The following is a 16,800-nucleotide window of genomic DNA, read 5'->3' on the forward strand; positions in this document are numbered from 1 at the left end:
ACCATGCCAGGGGCAAATTCCAGACATGAAGGAGCCACTGAAAGTGCTTGTAAATCTCCTATTCTTTTTAGAGATGAAATTGCAAGAAGAAATATGGTCTTTAGTGTTAGGAACTTGTCCGACACTTCTTCTATGGGTTCAAAGGGTGCCTCAGCTAACCCTTGTAACACTATAGTAAGATCCCATGCTGGAGTCCTAGAACGTACTACTGGCCTCATCCTCAATGCACCACGGAGGAAGCGAATTACCAAGGGGTCTCGGCCCACCGAGACACCCCCAATAGGAGCATGATATGCTGAGATAGCTGCAATATACACCTTTAGTGTAGAATGCGTTAAACCTTCGGAAAACTTTCCTTGGAGAAATTGAAGTACAGAATTCAATGGAGCATGGACAGGGTCCACATTATGTTGACTACACCAAGTAGTAAATAACTTCCACTTATACATATACAGCTTCCTCGTGGAGGGAGCTCTGGACTGAAGGATGGTCTCCACAACCTCGGTTGGAAGACCAGCCTCTATGAGCCTTGCCCCCTCAGGGGCCAGGCCCACAGTTTCCACATTTCTGGGCGAGGATGAAAAATCATGCCGCCCGCTTGAGACAGAAGATCCTGTCGGAGAGGTAGCTCCATGGGGGAGCCGTGAAGAAGAGATATTAGATCTGCGAACCATACTCTGGTCGGCCAGTACGGGGCCACTAATATTAGATCGGCTTTCTCCTGGCAAACCTTTGCCAGAACTCCCGGGAGCATCGAGATCGGAGGAAATGCATACAAACGCAGCCTCGGCCACGTTTGCAGCATAGCATCCAGCCCTAGAGGTGCTGGGTGAACTAGAGAGTACCAGAGAGGACACTGGGTTGACTCCTGAGTAGCAAATAGATCGACTTGAGCTCGACCGAAGTTTTTCCAAATAAGCTCCATCACCTCGGTGTGGAGCTTCCATTCCCCCGGTCTCGGACCCTGTCTCGACAGGGTGTCCGCCCCCACATTCAGATACCCTGGAATATATGCTGCTTTTACTGATAGAAGCTTTCCCTGGGCCCACAGGAGGATCCGACGGGCCAGTTTGCATAAGTGGCGAGACCGCAGACCCCCTGATGGTTTATGTAAGAGACCACCGACGTGTTGTCCGTGCGGACCAACACATGATGGCCCCTCAGGTCTGGGAGGAAGTGTCTTAATGCATGAAACACCGCCATCATCTCCAGCCGATTTATGTGCCAGGAGAGCTGATGGTCCTCCCATAGACCTTGAGCTGAGCGACCACTCATGATCGCCCCCCAGCCCGTGAGGGATGCATCTGTCGTAAGCATTACGCGACGACAAGAAGTTCCCAGCACGGGTCCCTGGGACAGGAACCAAGGCTTTTTCCACATGAACAGAGCACGAAGGCATCGCCGCGTGACTTTGATCATGCGAAAAGGATTTCCCCTCGGAGAAAACCCCTTGGTCCTGAGCCACCACTGTAAAGGCCTCATGTGCAGCAGGCCAAAAGTTATCACGTTGGACGCAGCTGCCATCAGACCCAACAACCTCTGAAATTGTTTCACAGTGAGTGACTGGCCTAACTTCACCCCATTTACTGCCCCGAGAATGGAATCCACACGGGCATGAGATAGACGTGCCCTCATTTTGGTAGAATCCCAAATTACCCCCAAATAATTGGCAACTTGACTCGGAATCAGCACACTCTTTTTGGCGTTGAGCCTCAGCCCAAGCTTTTTCATGTGTGACAGAACAACATCTCGATGTTGGACTGCCAGATGTTCTGTTTGAGCTATTATCAACCAGTCGTCTATATAGTTCAGCACGCGGATGCCCTGGAGTCTCAGCGGAGCCAGAGCTGCATCCACGCACTTTGTGAACGTGCGGGGTGATAGAGATAGGCCGAACGGAAGTACCCTGTATTGATATACTTCGCCCCGAAAGCAAATCTGAGGAACTTCCTGTGTGAAGGATGAATGGATACATGAAAATAAGCATCTTTCAGATCTATCGCCACAAACCAGTCCTCGGATCTGATCTGTGGGATAATCTGTCTGAGTGTAAGCATCTTGAACTTCAGCTTTTTTACAGATCGATTTAGCACACGTAAATCTATGATCGGACGCAACCCTCCATCCTTCTTTGGAACAATGAAATAACGGCTGTAAAACCCTGACATTTTGCTGGGAGGAGGAACCCTCTCTATAGCTCCTTTTCGCAAAAGCGTCATAACCTCTTGTTCCATAACCAGAGACTGCTCTGGGGTCACCACTGTGGGAAGAACCCCGTTGAACCCGGGCGGATGATAATTGAATTGAATTTTGTAACCCTGTTCTATCATGAGCAGCACCCAATTTGAAATGTTCGGGAGACGTTTCCATTCTTCCAAATATTCTACTAAGGGTACCAGCCTCTCGAGACTGGTCTCTGGCGTTTTTTGAGCACTTGGCTCGTCTATCTGAAGCGGCGCACCGGCAGATAGGGGAATCAAGTGCGAACCGACCCTCCTTGGAGGATCGGTGGGAACCTCTGCGCCCTGAAGCACACTGGGTGGCAGGGTTGGCAGAATGGCCCCCTGAGGGCACCGAAGAGGAGTGGCTGATAGATCTCTCATCAACCGAAACCCTCCGGAGGGGACTGCCCTCGTCGGTCCTGAGCACCTGGCGTCAGGACTTCTTTTTCGAGACCTTCCGGGACACAATGACGGTCCTCAGATCCGCCCTGCCCCCGGGAGGTCTCACCTGTGTTGACCGCCCCGGTCCCCAAGCTTTCTGCGGGGGAGCCCGGGCGGCCACACTGGTCTTCTGTTGCTCTCTATGAGCTGAGGAGCTGGCTATCGGCCGAGGCTGCCCCCGCCCAGCAGCCTCGGGGGGAGTTCGGCGGGGAAGAAACCTCTGGAAGGCCGCAGATTGTTTTCTTGTCTCCTGGAACCTCTCGACGACAGATGATACTGCGTCGCCGAAGAGGCCCACAGGAGACAGCGGCGCATCCATGAGGATGTTTTTATCTTTCTCTTTGATATCAGATAGATTGAGCCATAAATGCCTCTCCGTGGCCACCAATGCTGCCATGGAACGGCCGATTGACTTGGCCGTTTCCTTGGTGGCCCGGAGAGCTAAATCAGTTGCTTTCCTTAGCTCTTGAATCGACTCAAACGTAGCTTCCCCGCTATCATCAATCTCCCCCAGCACGTCAGCCTGGTAAGCTTGCAATATAGCCATAGTATGGAGGCAAGCTGCAGCCTGACCTGCTGCCGAATAAGCCTTACCCACCAAGCCCGATGTTGTTCTGAGAGGCTTAGTGGGTAATGTCGGGGTCTTGAGGGACGATGCAGACTCAGGCGAGAGATAGCCCGCAAGCGTCTCTTCAACCTGAGGCATCGCCCCATAGCCGCTGTGTTTCAGCCCCAGTATATTGCTATAAACCGATGTTTGGGGGCTGAAAACACGATATTGTACTGGTTTCTCCCACGACCTCGACACCTCGGTGTGGAGGTCGGAGAAAAACGGCAGACCCCGACGCTGTGGTTGTGACCGTGCGGGGAGAAAGCGCTCATCAAGTTTACTCTTTTGCTTACTGTCGCTTCTCTCCGCGGGCCAGTCTATTTTTAACTTAGCGACTGCCCTGGTCACAACCTCCAGCAGCTCCTCATGTGCAGGGGAAGAGGATGGCGGTTCCTCAACCCTAGCTTCGACACTCTCTGCATCAACCTCCTCGGAGGAAGATACATTGAGTGCCGGTGTCTCTCTTCGGGGGGAAGAAACCGCAGCGCGTGCTTCCGCCACCAAAGGAGAGACACTGGGTCTGGCAGGTAAGGGAAGAGATAAGGCAGAGCCCGTCTCAACCCTCTCCACCAGATCCATCTGTGAACCCCACGAATGGAGCCTCCGCTGAGCCTCGGCTGCAGCGGGACCCGATCCGCGGGGAACACTCGCTGCCGCGGCACTCTCCTCGAAGAGCGCGCGGCGCGACCTCAGCACTCTGAGAGTGAGCCTGTCACAGTGTACACAGACAGCCCCCTCGAGAGCCGCCTGTGCATGCTCAACTCCCATACAAATAACGCACATCTCATGTGTGTCCCCACCAGATATAAAACGAGTGCAGGGATGCACACACTTGACAAACTGCTGCTTGGCCGCTACTTCACTTTCCGCCATTTTCTCGTGAATAATGTGTCTTAATAGTGCTTAGAAACTCTTGTCCTCGGACGAAGAGATCACTGTGTGTATATATAAACAGACAGACAACACCAAATAAGACATACAAGATAACAGATAGCGCTTGCTGAAGACAACAGAAGCTAGCGTTCTCTGTTTCCGGATATGCTTTATAGCTTCCTGGTCCGTGACGTCACCCGCCTCTGACGTCACGTTATCTCATTGGTTAGATACAGAGGTGCTTCACGAACACAAAATACAGAGGGTTCCCATCACGTCATTGACGTAGCGTCGATAGTTCCCATGAAAGGGAACTAATATATGGTTGGCTATAATAAATAGTAAGAGACCAGATTCAGATTTAGACATTTTCATGTAGATGTAAAAGAATGTTACAATTATAGATCAATATTTTAGATGTAAACAGACAATTTATGTTTGTGAAGTATGCTTAAACCATTTTAGCCCACAGGCAACTATAGTTGCTGCAGTGTATAGTTGTCATTTTCCTTTTGTAAGTATTTCTCTAGATGTTATCCGTGTTTTATGTCTCAATGACATGCAACAAAACAATCAAATAAAGGATTTCAAGAAAAAAAAAGGTATTCACTTCCTTCCTGTAACATGAGGCTGTCAACTTCCTACCCCTACTTCCAGGAAGCACGGCGAAGGCAAACCCTCCCAAAAAAAATGTAATTTTCATGTTACTAATTATAAATATCTTTTGTTGACATATATATTTACATATCTTACAAGACATCTATAGTTTTTGGCATACTATTCAAAAATCCAAGCGGCAACTATAGTTGCCGGTGGGCAAATGACTTGTAAGTACATATATCATGAGGAAATGGGGTATACTGTGGATAGGTTAATAAATCAAGGTTATTGGTCTTGTTTAGTGCTTTTTTTCTTTCATAATATAAAACATACACTCTAAAAAATAATGGGTTAAAAACAACCCAAGTTGAGTTAAAAAAATGGACAAACCCAGCAATTGGGTTGTTTTAACCCAGCTGATGGGTTAAATGTTTGCCCAACGTGCTGTGCAGTTTTATTTAAACTATTGTTTAAAAATTACTATATGGCTGACTTAAAATGAACCCAAAATAGGTTGGGAATTAAAAATCAGACAAATAATTACGAGGCAACAATAATAATCAAAAGGGGAACATTTATTAATAAGCAATTTAATTATTAATATAACTTATTAATAAATGCTCATTCATTAAACCTTAAATAAAGGTTAATTTCCAACATATTTTGGGTTCATTTTAAGGAAGCAATACAGTAATTTTTAAAAAATTGTTGAGTTAAATAAAACTTCCCAGCAGGTTGGGCAAAATTTAACCCAACAGCTGGGTTTGTCCATTTTCAACCCAACTTTTTGAGCTGTTTTTAACCCAGCATTTTTAGAGTCTAACTTCACCCTTTAACTGACATCTCTATAAACAGAATAAAATGAATAAATCTGTCAAAAGGAGGAGATGAGAGAGCAATCTTTCCACAACTCTACTGTCCCACCCCCATGTCCTGTGTATTTTTTTCTTCATTCTATTTATTAATTTTTATTTATTTATTTTTATTTTTATTTTTTATTTTTTTCATATTCAAGAGATTATAAGCTAGATGCAGCCTTTTTGGGTATACTTGTATACATAATAAATCTGTTTATGAATAAAGATTGATCTGTTGAAAGCAGTTATTTTGAGTTAGATGCCAAATGTCCTCCTCCTATTTACATTTTACATTGAGGGGGTGCATACAACATATTTGCCCACCGGCAACACATTGCCGCACATTCAAATATGATTTCCAAGAAAAAGAAAAAAAGGAAAAAAAAACCTGGGGAAAATAAATGCAGAACATGTTCACATAGGACACTATTAACACGACTATATGCATGAAACCATTCAGAAAAATTTGGGCACAAATGGGTTAAATATAAAGTGCTAATGTATGGGTTTGCTACAGTAAAATTACATGTTCTAACATAAGAGTGTTATTTTTATTTTTCCTTTTTTTCTCTCTGCTTGGACTAAACAGCACCACAGTTTATATCATGTAATTTATCATGTACACATTTCAACAAAAAAATAGAACATAAATTAGTAAATACTTAGAGATTTACTGGTGTCCAAATATCTTTAGACTTATTCATATATATATAATATAATTATAATTAGGCTTGAACATTAATCATTAAAAAACATAGAAACTGTAACTTACATTCACTGTATACAGGCCATACAGGTTTAAAAGCCATTGGGGGAAAATCATCATACCCAATGTCCCTCTTTTTTGTATGTTAAAAAAACAAAAAAACAAAATGAAAACTCTTTTGTTTTAACACCATTCAAAAAAAAAAAAAAAGAAAAGTTGTACATTGTTACAAATATTGTTTTCTCTTCACCATTATTACCAAAAAAGTATTTTCAAAGAGACATTCAAGAGCTGTTGTTTACTGTACAAAGAATAGTCTTTTTTATCAGCAGATCTTTTGGACATGTCTACAAAAATAGTAATATCAACATCTGCAGAATCTGAGAGAAAATTAGGACGTATTAGCTACATATTACTACTAGAATATAACACCCTGTTGTTGGATAGCAGACAAATATAGATGGCAAAAATAAACTCCACAAAATCAGCCTCCCTCAGGATTCTTTCCTTTTCTCATTTTTTTTTTTTTTTTTTTTTAAGTATTTATACATCATACGCATGTAAAATCTTCCAAATTCTGTATGAAAAGTTTCTTCAGTGTTGCCATTTTTGAAACAGAATAACTCTCAACCATTATAATGGGCCACAAGGAAGACCACTGCAGGTTTGGCAGTATCTGTTGATAGAGGGCCTTCCTCCACAGGGTTTGTCTTATCAGGGACCACTGTGGGTCCCACTGAAGCGACCACAAAAGTAAAGTTGTCTGTGCGCCGTCCAGGCCGAAAAGGTTTAGTTGCCTTTGAAGAACTTTTCAGACTGGAACCTCGCTGGGGTTTGTCACAGTTGAGAAGCGCTCTGAAACACCTGTAGAACTAACACAGATACACCCAGACAAACAAATAAAAGGCATTAGAGAGCAACAATGCTGAAATATGTACATGCACATAACAGTCTGCAGGAACGATACCTGGTTATTTATGCTTTCATTTACACGTTCTCATGCATTCTATATGGTGACTGATTGCATGTCAAATGTGCAAACTATCAGAAATTTAAATGACCCTGAAATCGTAAATACGAGTTTGTCACATTCAATTGCTTAGTTGTTGGAAAGAACATTCACAACAAAGTCAAAATATTTACAAGATAAAGTTGCCTACATATCCTGACTTCCTACTGTATAGTTTTACCACAGTTTGCTGATGTTTATCTATGTAAATATGCACTACTTTAACAACAAGACAAGGTGATGTAGCTGTTGTGGAAAAAACAAATAAAGAATAGTAGTCACAGCAGCAATGTTTAAAGTTTAAGGCACACCCAACTTGGGAACTCTGCAAACAAAAATTAGTTTCCCAGTAGTAAATACGACTTCAATTTCTGACTATAGGAAACTTGTATTTACAATAATTCCGATATCACACGAAGGCAGCATGAGTTCTTAAAATTCTAAGCCTCTATAGTATTGTTGATTTTATTATTTAAATGTAATACTAACCTTTTTCATGTGTGCTTTGTATTAAAGCAACACGTAAGAGAGCATAATTCTCATAAGTCTGAAAAATTGTATCAAACACTACAGTAAGTTTGAGGTTTATGAATTTTTCTGATTCTCTCAGTGCTTTGATTTTATATGACCTTGCAAATGAAAACATCCACATTCATTTCAGTACCTGCACTTCATAAGAGCCACATACCGCTAATGAGTCATTCCCCCCTGCTATCAACTAAGAATAAGCCCATCAACCATGGCTGGGCTTAGACAACAATTACAGCTCATTTAGGAATTCTGATTAGAAAAGGGCCCTTCTTTTATCCAAACATCCCCATTATCAGAGCTGCCATTTAAAAAAATGCTATATTTTTCACAGTCAACTTTCTAAATGGTATCAAATTCTCCCTTAATGACTTTTTACCTCTAAACAGAACAATTATGCAATTTGCAATTTAATAATTCCTGATAATGTACACTGGCTCAATCAACTCCATGGATGTAATTAAATGTCTGTGAGTAATATGAAATAATTGTGTCCATTCCATTTAGAGTGGAGAAGAAAAAAAGAAAAGGAAAAAGGGTCATTGGTAATGGTAACAAAGGTAAATGACATTAATAAGCAGTGAAACTACATAATAATAACTGGTCAGGCCTAGAAAAGCACAAAGCCAGATCTGACATTTAATGGTGATGTATCAATTAATGGATCTGTTTTTTATGTAACATAAATAACAGATATGCAATTATTCTTGAAGCCTGAAGAAATCAAAACATGCATATTAAATTTTTATTAAACAATATAACACAGACCATTGATTTGTCAACTTTAGACATTGGAGGACATTGAAAATTTCAGTGTACAGAAATGAAAAACAAGCTTTTAAATGTAACCTTCTCAATAAGATTCTGCTTTAGACAGTAATTAGTGGTCTTGACTACCATTCAAATGAAAGACCCAGCAAGGTTTGTGATGTCACTTCCCTTAAGAAAACGTAGTGTACTTAGTATACGCTCTCTGCTAAGTATACTTATAGTCAACTACATTTCCTCAAGAAATAGAAAGGTACAATGTTCACACATGATGATCATTCACTATACGTGATTAAAGAGATAAAGGGTATAGAAGGATATGAACATCTAGAATTGCACTTCATTAGTAAGAAGAGCATGCACTTCATTTCATGTTCAAAGATAAAACAATTTAAAATGTTTTGGGAAAAAGACCCTACAAAAAACCTAAGAGAGCTTATATCACCTTTCTGTGCTTGTAATAATTTAATGATCAACCTCTGTTGTTTTCTCTCTGTGAGGAACAGACAGGTTGCATAAGACAGGTTGCTTGGTGTGTTAAGACCTAACAAGGATCTGAGCCAGTCCGTTCATTTTTAAAGTGGAATGGGACATCATTGAACATCACTGATTCATAACACTTCTGATTGGGTCATGGACTCTCACATTTATCTTGATCTGGTCAGAAAAAAGCCAGAGGCCTGTTTCACATCACATGCGTGAGCAACAGCAGGCTCACAATGTCCTTTAACACTGAGGGTGTTTCTGCATTATAACAGAAATATGGAAGCTTGTTTCATGAAAAAGGGAAATGACTTTTTATCTCACAATTGCAACTGTTTCTTATGTTTTCAATTAGCAATAGTCACGCCTCGGATAAACCTCATAGGTTACGACACTGCCACTGCGCAAAGCTTGACTGTTTCTTATGTAAATTTAAACGTAATTTATTTTTTTATTTTATACATCACCTCTTTTTTTTTTTCTTTTTTTTTTTTTTTTTTTACAGGCAGAAAGGGGATTCCATACAGAATATTAAAGTCAACATGAAACGGAAATTGCAATCATCTTCCCTACTGTTACGTTTATCAGAGTAAAAAAGCTTTTCAAATGAGAGAGGAAAAAACATAGGACGGGACTGGATTTTGTCCATCGAGAATTGATTGATTTTGTTGGATTGTTGTCATTTGCTAATTGATGCAACCTTGTGTGCATGACAGGTTGCCAGTGCACACATCATCAGAGAAGACATGTCTTTGTAAGAGGAAGTTCATGATTTTGATCAATAAATTATTTAATTAAAATATTTTTTAATATCAGTTCGATTTTGATTTCATGGTGAATTTAAGTTATTATGGGTTGTTATGAGTATTTCCATAAGGGGGTGGTATAATGCTATTTCATGTATTCTGACTTATTTACACTGTTAAAGAGTTGGATTCTCATGCTAAACATGGCCAAAGTTTCAAAGTATTTCTGTGCCAAAAATACTCTTCCAAATCCAATTTTTTTTTTTTTCGAGTATGGGTCTGTGTCATGTCAAGAAGGTCGGAATTCCTTGTACGCGCCCTTCCCCCAGAAGAGCATGCGCGCACACATCGACCAGGGCGAGAGTGCAAGAGCACGCCCATCAACGTGCATTCGGCTTTACGGAAGTCGTCAGCAGTACTGCACGGGTCACAGGACTTCACGAAATCAACAATGTCACCAAAGAAGTGTGTTTTTGTTTGTAAGGGAAAGATAACCTTGCTTCCTAAAGAACCCAGCATTAAGTGGAGCTGAGAGTTTTGTGCTCACACATTACATTGATGCGCTCTCGATATTTGTTATTAAAATAACCATAGAAACTGATAGTTGCAATCTCTTTTTTATTGGTTAAAATCAATGGAGAATATTTTGTGTTTTCCGTGGCTGCTCAAGCCCTCAGGATCAGTCCTTATGGTTTCATAAACAAGGCCCAGTTCTACTCTGGATTTACAGATCGTTTGAAATTGAAAGATGGAGCGGTCACAGCAATAATGATCCCGGTCATGAGTCGAAACCGCAGGTGGTGAGTAAAACTGCTGTTTTGTTAGCAATAGGTGCCTAAGTGCATATAATGTAAATAACACGAACGTAGTGAATTAATCATTCACTATATGCTATATTCATTCTAGTGATTTAAAAGTTATCCAGGGATAATGCGATGGTGTATTGTGTGTATTTAAATACATTTGTTTAGTGGATCATTGATAACTTACAGATAATCACTACGCAAAAGCTGTGCGTGCTCATCACTCTTTAGCTCCGCTCACATGGCATGCCTCCAGGCGCTCGGCTGTATACAGCTCGGTACAGCGTATGTATCTTTTATAAATATGGTAAAACTAGCGACTTTTTGGAGATATGAAGGATGCACTACTACTTTATAGGTACTCAAGATTAACATGAGATTGGCAGAAACTGTGTGTGATCTGTGTAGTCAGATTTACTGAATATAAACTGCTGTTTGTTAGTCTTAAATTAACACCTTAAACCTTATATGTGTTATTGACAAATAGGTTTTGTAGAGCATTTTTTCCTCCATAATATCAGTGCTGAAACTACTGCCAGCACCACTCTGTTTACACAAGCAGTATAAATGATGTAGCTTATTATCATGCTCAGTGAAAATGTATTGTTTATGCACTATTTACATATGCGGTGTGAAAGAGACTTGGTATTTGATTGCTTACAGTTTCTTGCTGTGACTATTGAGGCTAAAAGAACTTATGGCAATATCAAATTGTGAAATTTCATACTTATACAGATAAAGAGTAGTTACCATGGTCCTAAAAAGACTATTGTAGACATAACACTACTAATTTATTTTTTTCATCAGATTAATATGGCAAAAAAACAATGAAGCGGTAATAATATCATGCTTCGGTAGCAGTTGGTGTTTCAGGGGGAAAAAAAGAGAATTTACACATGAAATTTTCTCTGCATGCTTAGATGAGTTATGAAATACTCAATTTGCAATTTAATATATCTTGCATTACTTAATAAAATGAGTTAAGAGGAAATAATAAAGCTTTCCTCTCTCTAGCAACAACTGTCATCCATAATTTAATCTGACAGAAATGCTACTTAACTGGGTCTAATAAAATCTCAGATGTTGAGAACTATTATACAACTGTGCAAAAGTGATATTGATGACTCACCACTTCCAAGAAAATTTTGCTCTCTGAGTCATAAATGTAATGCAAATGTTTTGTCAGGAGCATAGTTTTGCAACATCAGACATTGCAAATATTAAACATTTCTAATATGCATACTATATATATCTCAGTATTAAAATTAATTCTGCTCTTCATTGGTTTGATACTGAACATTACAGTAATCCAACAGTTAGTGAAAACTGTGAAAATCAATTACTCAAGTCCATCTATACATGCAGTGAATTAAGTTTCGTATCTAACAAATGTTCAAGTCGCAATCATCAAATGCTATGGGAGAAAACACAGGGCCAAACTCACCGGATATGTTCTGTTCCCGCATTCTCTGATGGACGTTGCTGGCCAAGAAATGTTACTTGAATCTGTACAGCATTTTTAGTCTTCAACTCGCCTCAACTCACAGTTTCCATAGTTACGGGCTGGGAGGAATTGAAGACTGAAAATGACATACAGGAGAATCTTTCTTCGATGACTGGAGTGTGATGAATATCCGGAAACATCACTCAATCCTTCATTTGGATGGATTTGTACCAATCAGAATTTGTATGACATGGAAATCTGTCCATGACTAACCCTTCATGCCAAAAAAAGGAGAAAAAAAATCCATCTTTGTGGTTTATTTCAAATGCAGATTATTCCAAAATGCATTTCTGCATCTTCAGTGAGCTTCTGAAAAACAACTCTGTAGAAGCTTGTTCTCTCAAAAAATATTTCTGAATAATTATCTGCTATTTACTGTATTTATGCAACATTTGGTTCCGGTGTAGAACTTCCACCAGACTTAGCCACTGAATTAAAGTTCGTGTATTACACTCTCAACTTCCAGATTCACATATGTGGACTGTCTGCCCGCTGTGAACTTGCAAAATGATTGACAGACAGAAAGCTTCTCAATAGCTTTCTGACTGGCTTAACCCAGTTAAATCATAAACGTTTAAAATCAAACAAATAATTGTAAAATAAACACAATCAAAATAATCAAAATAAATATTTTAGTTCTTTACCTGTATGTGACCATTGACCATTAACTGACATCAGAGATCCATGAACATGTGAATGTGCTGTTAAATTGTTGAAATATTAACTTCAGCTAGGCTAAATATTTTAGGTCAAAGGGGTTTAGCTGACATAAAAATTTGGGAATTTCTAGGCTGATAAAGAATCTGACCATGGCCTGCAGACATGTTTTATTTTACTTGGTTAGTCAGTCTGACATTGTTATGAATTATTAGGAGGCAGCACACTCAAGCACTCTCATATTACTCCCTGTTTTCAGCTCATTTTCAGTCAGACACACATATCAGTCATTTGAGACTTGAGACTCGCTCTAACCAAACCATTAAATTATATGAGTTAACTGCTGCAATCAGATGTCAAATTCACAACATTCAATGTGATTTGGGAAAAAAAAAAAAAAAAAAGAAAAAAAGAATTATATGTTTACAAATCAGGAGTATTGAATTACAAATATTGAATTTCAAATCAAATTTATGAGTTCACCTGCCCATTCAGCCTTGATGGTTAATAGTAAAACGAACTTGGCTTGTCCGCGGAAGAGGCTCGAACCCGAAGCTTGGCTCGAGCTCTGAGTTAACCACCCAACTACGGAACTGTGCATGAGGAAAGAGAGAATTCGAGGAGGAGACGAGAAGGAGGAGGTCTGCCAGAAAAAAAAATTGTCAATGGGATGACGCAGCGTTGCAGCTTATATAGTATGCACGTAATGATGATTGACAGGACTGAATGTTTGGGCTCCTCCCAAACCTACGTTTGGAACTTCATATAAAGAGGAATGGTATGTTTTTTGTTTTGTTTTTTTCTTCTGAAATGTAGGAGTAAGAAGTGTAAGATATTATGATTTAGAAGTGAATTTTCCAAAAATAAATACTTGAAAATGTACTTAAGTTAAGTAATGGAGTAAAATATTTGTTACTGTCCACCATTGCTCACTCAAGTCGTTTACTGATCTGATATGTATTCAACTGAGTGTCTATGGACGAATCACAGCTGTTCTGATATTCATTACAACAGCACTCTTGTTCTTTTGAAATTGCTTAACTGCATACTGGTCTAGTCAGTTTTAAACCTACTACAAGCACACTGCTCATTGAGGCTAATTGTCATGTGGGTTGGGTTTTGGTTCATGTTTATATTGTTCATGTCTTTTATTTTGTAACTTTGTCTTAGTCATGTTTCTTGTTTGCCTCCTTTGCTCCTCTTGTTAGCCTGCCATGTGCTCCCATGTCCATAGAGGGTATGCATCGACGTCACTTTCCCGCCGAAAACGCGCTCCCTCAGCTGGACTGAATGGCAAAAGAACCTGCTGCGTAACTGGATTAATAGGAGAAACGGCGAAAACGCGAGTAAAACTAACGAATTACCCGAAAGGTTGGACTCGAAAGTGTTTCTTACAACTTGTCAAATAAACCTAATCCATGGATATTGACATGCAGCCAGGAGTCGTGTTTCCTGACATTTATATGTGCCTGATTTGACGCCGGGGAAATACATAAAGCAAATCTGCATGTGAATATTTTATATAACTACAATATCGGTAGGTTTAAATCTGCTTAATCACTTATATCAATGTTATATCGTCATATTGTCCAGCCCTAAAACATATAGTTTTATAGTATAGTTTTTGACAGTGTTGTTTATTTAAAAACACCCAATTATGCATAATATAAGATGGAAAATATTTAATTGATGAGTCGTCAACATAATATATAACAATACAATATATAAGGTATGATTTTACCTCAAAATCCAACAATTCGACACAAAATGATAACTGCAAATCCATGTTTCTTTGCCTGGAGTCCAGCTGTTTCTGTGACTTTTCTGTTGCTTTCTCTAGTTTTTAAATATATACCTCAGGGTTTGTGTCAAATCTATTTGTACAGTCAGCCGCAAAGCTCTTTCCCGTTTTGAATGTGTTTTGTGTGTTTTTCGCGACATTCAAGCTGAAAACCAATGCTGCTGCTCAGTCTTTTGCCACTCAGCGTGCGTAACCGCAGTCCTAACGGTCGACGGTGACGTCACGTGCATACCCTCTATAGTCTTGTTTGAGATGCATCGGCACTGCGCAGACCGATCGGCGTATGACATCAAAGTACCGTGAGACCATTTGGAGAGCATACGACTCCTTTGGGCAGTTGTGGCCTAATGGATAGAGAGTCGGACTTGTAACCCAAAGGTCATGGGTTCGAGTCTCAGGTCCGGCAGGGATTGTTGGTGAGGGGAGTGAATATCCAGCGCTCTCCCCACCCTCAATACCACGACTGAGGTGAGACCCTTGAGCAAGGCACCGAACCCCTAACTGCTCCCCGGGCGCCGCAGCAATGGCTGCCCATTGCTCCGGGTGTGTGTTCACGGTGTGTGTGTGTTCACTGCTGTGTGTGTGCACTTGGATGGGTTAAATGCAGAGCACATATTCCGAGTATGGGTCACCATACTTGGCCACATGTCACTTCATGTCACTTCATGTCATGTCATGTCACTTTGTTCTTTTGAATTGCTCTAGCGGTACTTTGATGTCATACGCCGATCGGTCTGGGCAGTGCCAAGCCAATGCTTCTCGAACAAGCCATATGCGTCATGTTCTCATTGGTTATTTTGGTCATGTGATTCACAGTTTTATGATTGGATTTCTGTCCTGATTGCTCACAGTTGTGTCTTTTTAGTCATTAGTCCTTGTGTATAAATAGCCCTCATGCCTCCATTGTCTCTTGTCGTGTAACACTGCTGTTGGTGAGCTAAAGTTTGTGGGGGTGTTTTTGTCATATTTATCATCAAGCCAAATCAAGCCACTTCTTTGTTTACTTTTGAATTTGTTTATGTTTTTGTTAATAAACTGCACTTGGGTTCACCAAATTTTCCATCAGTGGACTGACTTACACTAATCTATCAGAATATGCAATTCTTCAGACAGCAGATAAAAGCTGTACAACATATCAGGTCAGAAGTTCTGATATGATATTGCATCTGACAAGGGTGACTGAACCGTCTTCAGAGATCTGTCTCAATGACAGACATGACTTTACATGCTTTTCTGCAGTTTCTTTGTTGTCTGTGCTTTTGTCCATCTGTATGCAACTGGGATGACATCTTTTCTGAACTATTCTATAAGTTACTATAAGTTTGCTCAACTTGGATTAAAGCAGCTTGCAGTAGATCTGTTCCTTCTAGATAGATATAGACACAGCCAAAGCCTGAGCACTGTGTTCACACCGGAGGAACCATGCTGACAGTGTTGCATTATCATTTATTTCAATAATGTGAAAACAGCACAATCAGTTGTTGGAAGAAGCATATCAAAACAATGAGGTAATTAATCAAGCAGGATAAAGGCTGTGTCCTTTTTTCCTCAGTCATTGAAAGACTATAAAGAAGTGAGAGCAAGATGCTTAGAGCTGGACACAAAATTAATTAAGCTCAGCTGAACAAAATGCACTGATATAGTGTCTAAACATAAGCCGAGACAGCAATTTCTGAATTTCCGCTGGATCACCACTTCAACAAGCATAAAAGGATGGTTTTGGGATCTTGCTGATTCATAATCACAGTGACACTGGGAAAAAGAGACTGGATCAAACATAAATGACAGTCAGCATATTCTAACTGTTACATTCAGGAGAATGATAACAGCATGGTTTGAAGGGTGTAGAGCAGGGATGGGCAACTCCGGTCCTGGAGGGCCAGTGTCCTGCAGAGTTTATCTCCATCCCTGATAAAAACTCACTTGCCTATAACTTTCTACTAATCCTAAAGACCTTGATTAGCTGGTTCAGGTGTGTTTGATTAGGGTTGGAGCTAAACTCTGCTGGGCAGTGGCCCTCCAGGACTGAAGTTGCCCATCCCTGGTGTAGAGGGTGTTAGAGAGTGTTATGGATGGCTGCTAAGGAATTGCTAAGGAGGTAGGGTATTCTAGGTAATTGACCCTTCGCAAAGACCCGCCCCCCACTTTTTTAGGGGACATGTAGCATCCCTGTTGTGCATTTATTAATTAAG

General features: G+C 40.4%; 1 protein-coding gene and 1 non-coding gene across 2 annotated transcripts in view; both read right to left on the reverse strand.

Annotated features, from left to right (window-relative positions):
* Positions 1 to 5,469: 5,469 nt before the first annotated feature.
* tmtopsa (teleost multiple tissue opsin a) overlaps positions 5,470 to 16,800 on the reverse strand; it is a 93,939-nt gene continuing 82,608 nt past the window's right edge. The window contains exon 3 of the mRNA XM_048163948.1: positions 5,470 to 7,181. Within this exon, the coding sequence (XP_048019905.1) occupies positions 6,936 to 7,181 (246 nt within the window). The 3' untranslated portion in view covers positions 5,470 to 6,935. The remainder of the gene's footprint in view (positions 7,182 to 16,800) is intronic.
* Positions 9,373 to 9,509, reverse strand: LOC125252050. The gene has a single exon (XR_007181134.1). It is a non-coding gene; the product is annotated as a U4 spliceosomal RNA (small nuclear RNA).

This window comes from Megalobrama amblycephala, linkage group LG17, assembly GCF_018812025.1.
Source record: "Megalobrama amblycephala isolate DHTTF-2021 linkage group LG17, ASM1881202v1, whole genome shotgun sequence".
In the NCBI taxonomy this organism is placed as follows: Eukaryota; Metazoa; Chordata; class Actinopteri; order Cypriniformes; family Xenocyprididae; genus Megalobrama; species Megalobrama amblycephala.